General features: G+C 48.8%; 1 protein-coding gene across 1 annotated transcript; it reads right to left on the reverse strand.

Annotated features, from left to right (window-relative positions):
* Window positions 1–1,590: 1,590 nt before the first annotated feature.
* On the reverse strand, window positions 1,591–2,046 carry LOC145954917 (uncharacterized). Its single transcript, XM_083069607.1, has one exon. The coding sequence runs from the start codon at window positions 2,044–2,046 to the stop codon at window positions 1,591–1,593; it is 456 nt and encodes a 151-aa protein (XP_082925733.1).
* Window positions 2,047–2,264: the final 218 nt, after the last annotated feature.

A 2,264-nucleotide genomic window follows, 5' to 3' on the forward strand; every position in this document is an offset into this window, starting at 1 on the left:
CTCTTTCTCTTTGTCTTGTTCTTGACGCTTCTTCGTTTCTCTACTTTCTGCACCTTCGCTTCTTCCATCCCCGTTCTCGCTTTCTTTGTCTCTGTTCTCCTCCGTCGCCTTCTCCGGCAACCGAGTTTTCATTCTTTGATTTCTGTTTTTTATTTGTCAAAGGAGTACCAGGTACTTCGATTTCCTTATCTTCTCCTTCTTCTCAAATCTCTTCATTTTCTTGATGGTTGGTAATAATGATGCTGCTTCCTCCGTGCCGGCCAAGGCAAGGGCAAGGCGCGCGACAAGGCGGTAGCTACCAAGACGGCCGCCGCTGAAAAGAAAAAGGGGGAGAACCAGCCTAAGGAACCCCTTTCTCGCATCCCTGGCTATGAATGGGTCAGGAGTGAGGTGGGGGAATTCCAGAGTATCTTTAGGTCATTCATGGAGAGCAATGCCATGCAGAAATCGCATAGGATCTGTGACTCTTCCGTTTCCAAGCTCATCCGGCTTGAACCTTGTCGGCCCGATGAGCGTGTCTATATGGGGGGTGCCTTTGACCCCCCATTCTTTTACATGTACCAGTGCTTTTTTAGGGACTTGGGCGTGTGTCTTCCTTTTTGCCAATTTGAATGTGATTTTTTGAATTTCATCAACTCGGCACCTTGCCAGTTGCACCCCAATAGTTGGGGCTTTTTGAGGGATTTTTAAGTCCTGTGCTCGACCCTAGGGATAGGGTTATATCTTCCTATTTTTCTTCATTTTTATCAGCTAAAATTAGGCGTCCCTCCTTATGGTTTGGCATCTTTGAGTGGTAGTAAGGTTGGGGGGCTGTTTCCTCTTTACTCCCAGTCTTACAAAAGCTTCAAAAAAGAGTTTTTTCGGGTTCGGCTCGTAGATGTCAACCCATTGGAAGATGGGGTATTATATTTCGACGGGTTGCGGAAGTTCCCCCTTTACTGGCGGCCAGCCCCGGCCAGGTTTAACGAGTCGGCCAACCTGCAGTTGACAGCTTCAGACGTTGCTGCCATTAAAGACCTAGAAGCACTTCCTCGTCCCTTGGATTGCAAGCTCGTTTTGTCGCTTGCTAACTTGGCGTACAAGGAAAGGGGTCTAGAGAGTGAGTATCTCGTCCTTTTTATCTGTTAGGATTTGTAAAAGTTTATTTTACTAACGTATTTAATTCTTGCATTTGCAGGCATAATGGGCAGAAGCAAGTGGCGCGAGTTGAAGTCTCGCTACAACGTCGCCGAGAATGAGGTTCCTGAACCTCAGGAGGAGGAGGTTGCCCCTCTAGAGACCCGAAGGAAAAGAAACAGGGGAGAGGAAGAGGTCGGGGGGACCTCTGCCCCTCGAGATGCTGAGGAGGTGACCTCAAAGGCTGCCGATGCTGGCGCGGTTAACCTCACTGGGAGCCCTCCGCCCGAGGGTGCTCCCCAAGCATCCACCGAGGAGGTTGCCTAGGCCACTGAGCAGGTTGGTGTCTTTCTCTGCGGTTTTCCTTTTGTGCTGCCTTTTTCTTGGCTTTTGACTTAGGAAGGAATTTTTGTCTTTGGTAGGCGAGGGATGCCCTGGTGTTCTGCTCTCGCGTTACATGATGTATGGTGAGATCTACTGTGATGCCACGTGGAAATACCGTTGCAGAAGAACATCCTTAGCCTGGTATGTCCCGCTCAGCTGCTCTACCATAAGTTTTGAGTCGCTGTTGCAACTCACTCTCCGTGCTCCGAGATCGCGAGCTAACCTTAGCCATGCGAGAAGAGTTTCGTACTCCGCTTGGTTGTTTGTCACCTTGAAGCCAAATTTGAGAGATTGCTCCAAGGTGACTTGATTTGGACCTTCTAGAATAATACCTGCACCACCACCCTTAGAATTGGAGGACCCATCAACATGTAAGATCCATACCTGTTGTTTGTCAGCCGAGGTCAGAGTTAGTTCAGCGGTGTGTTGCTGTCGCATCTGCTCGACCTGTTCGATCAACCTTCTCAATGATGTTTCATTGTCCATGCTTGTCGTGTGATCTACGTCATCTGTTGCGCGTCTACTATAGCTTCGAGTGAATACCATAAGCGTGGCCGATAAGAGCTATCTTGATCGGCCCCACGGTGGGCGCCAAATGTTCTTATCGGAGATCGGTCATGGGGAGGACGATCTATTGAGTAAGATTGGTGAGCCTCTTTCACTGGGTATGATTGCTGTTCCAAGGTGGGGGTGATACCTGCAAAAGAGACTCCGATGCTAAAGTTAGTGTTTGTGGATGTATGAGTCTCGTATAAATAATGCAC

The sequence above is a fragment of the Cajanus cajan genome, chromosome 1 (genome assembly GCF_000230855.2).
Source record: "Cajanus cajan strain Asha chromosome 1, NIPB_CcT2T_4, whole genome shotgun sequence".
Lineage (NCBI taxonomy): Eukaryota > Viridiplantae > Streptophyta > Magnoliopsida > Fabales > Fabaceae > Cajanus > Cajanus cajan.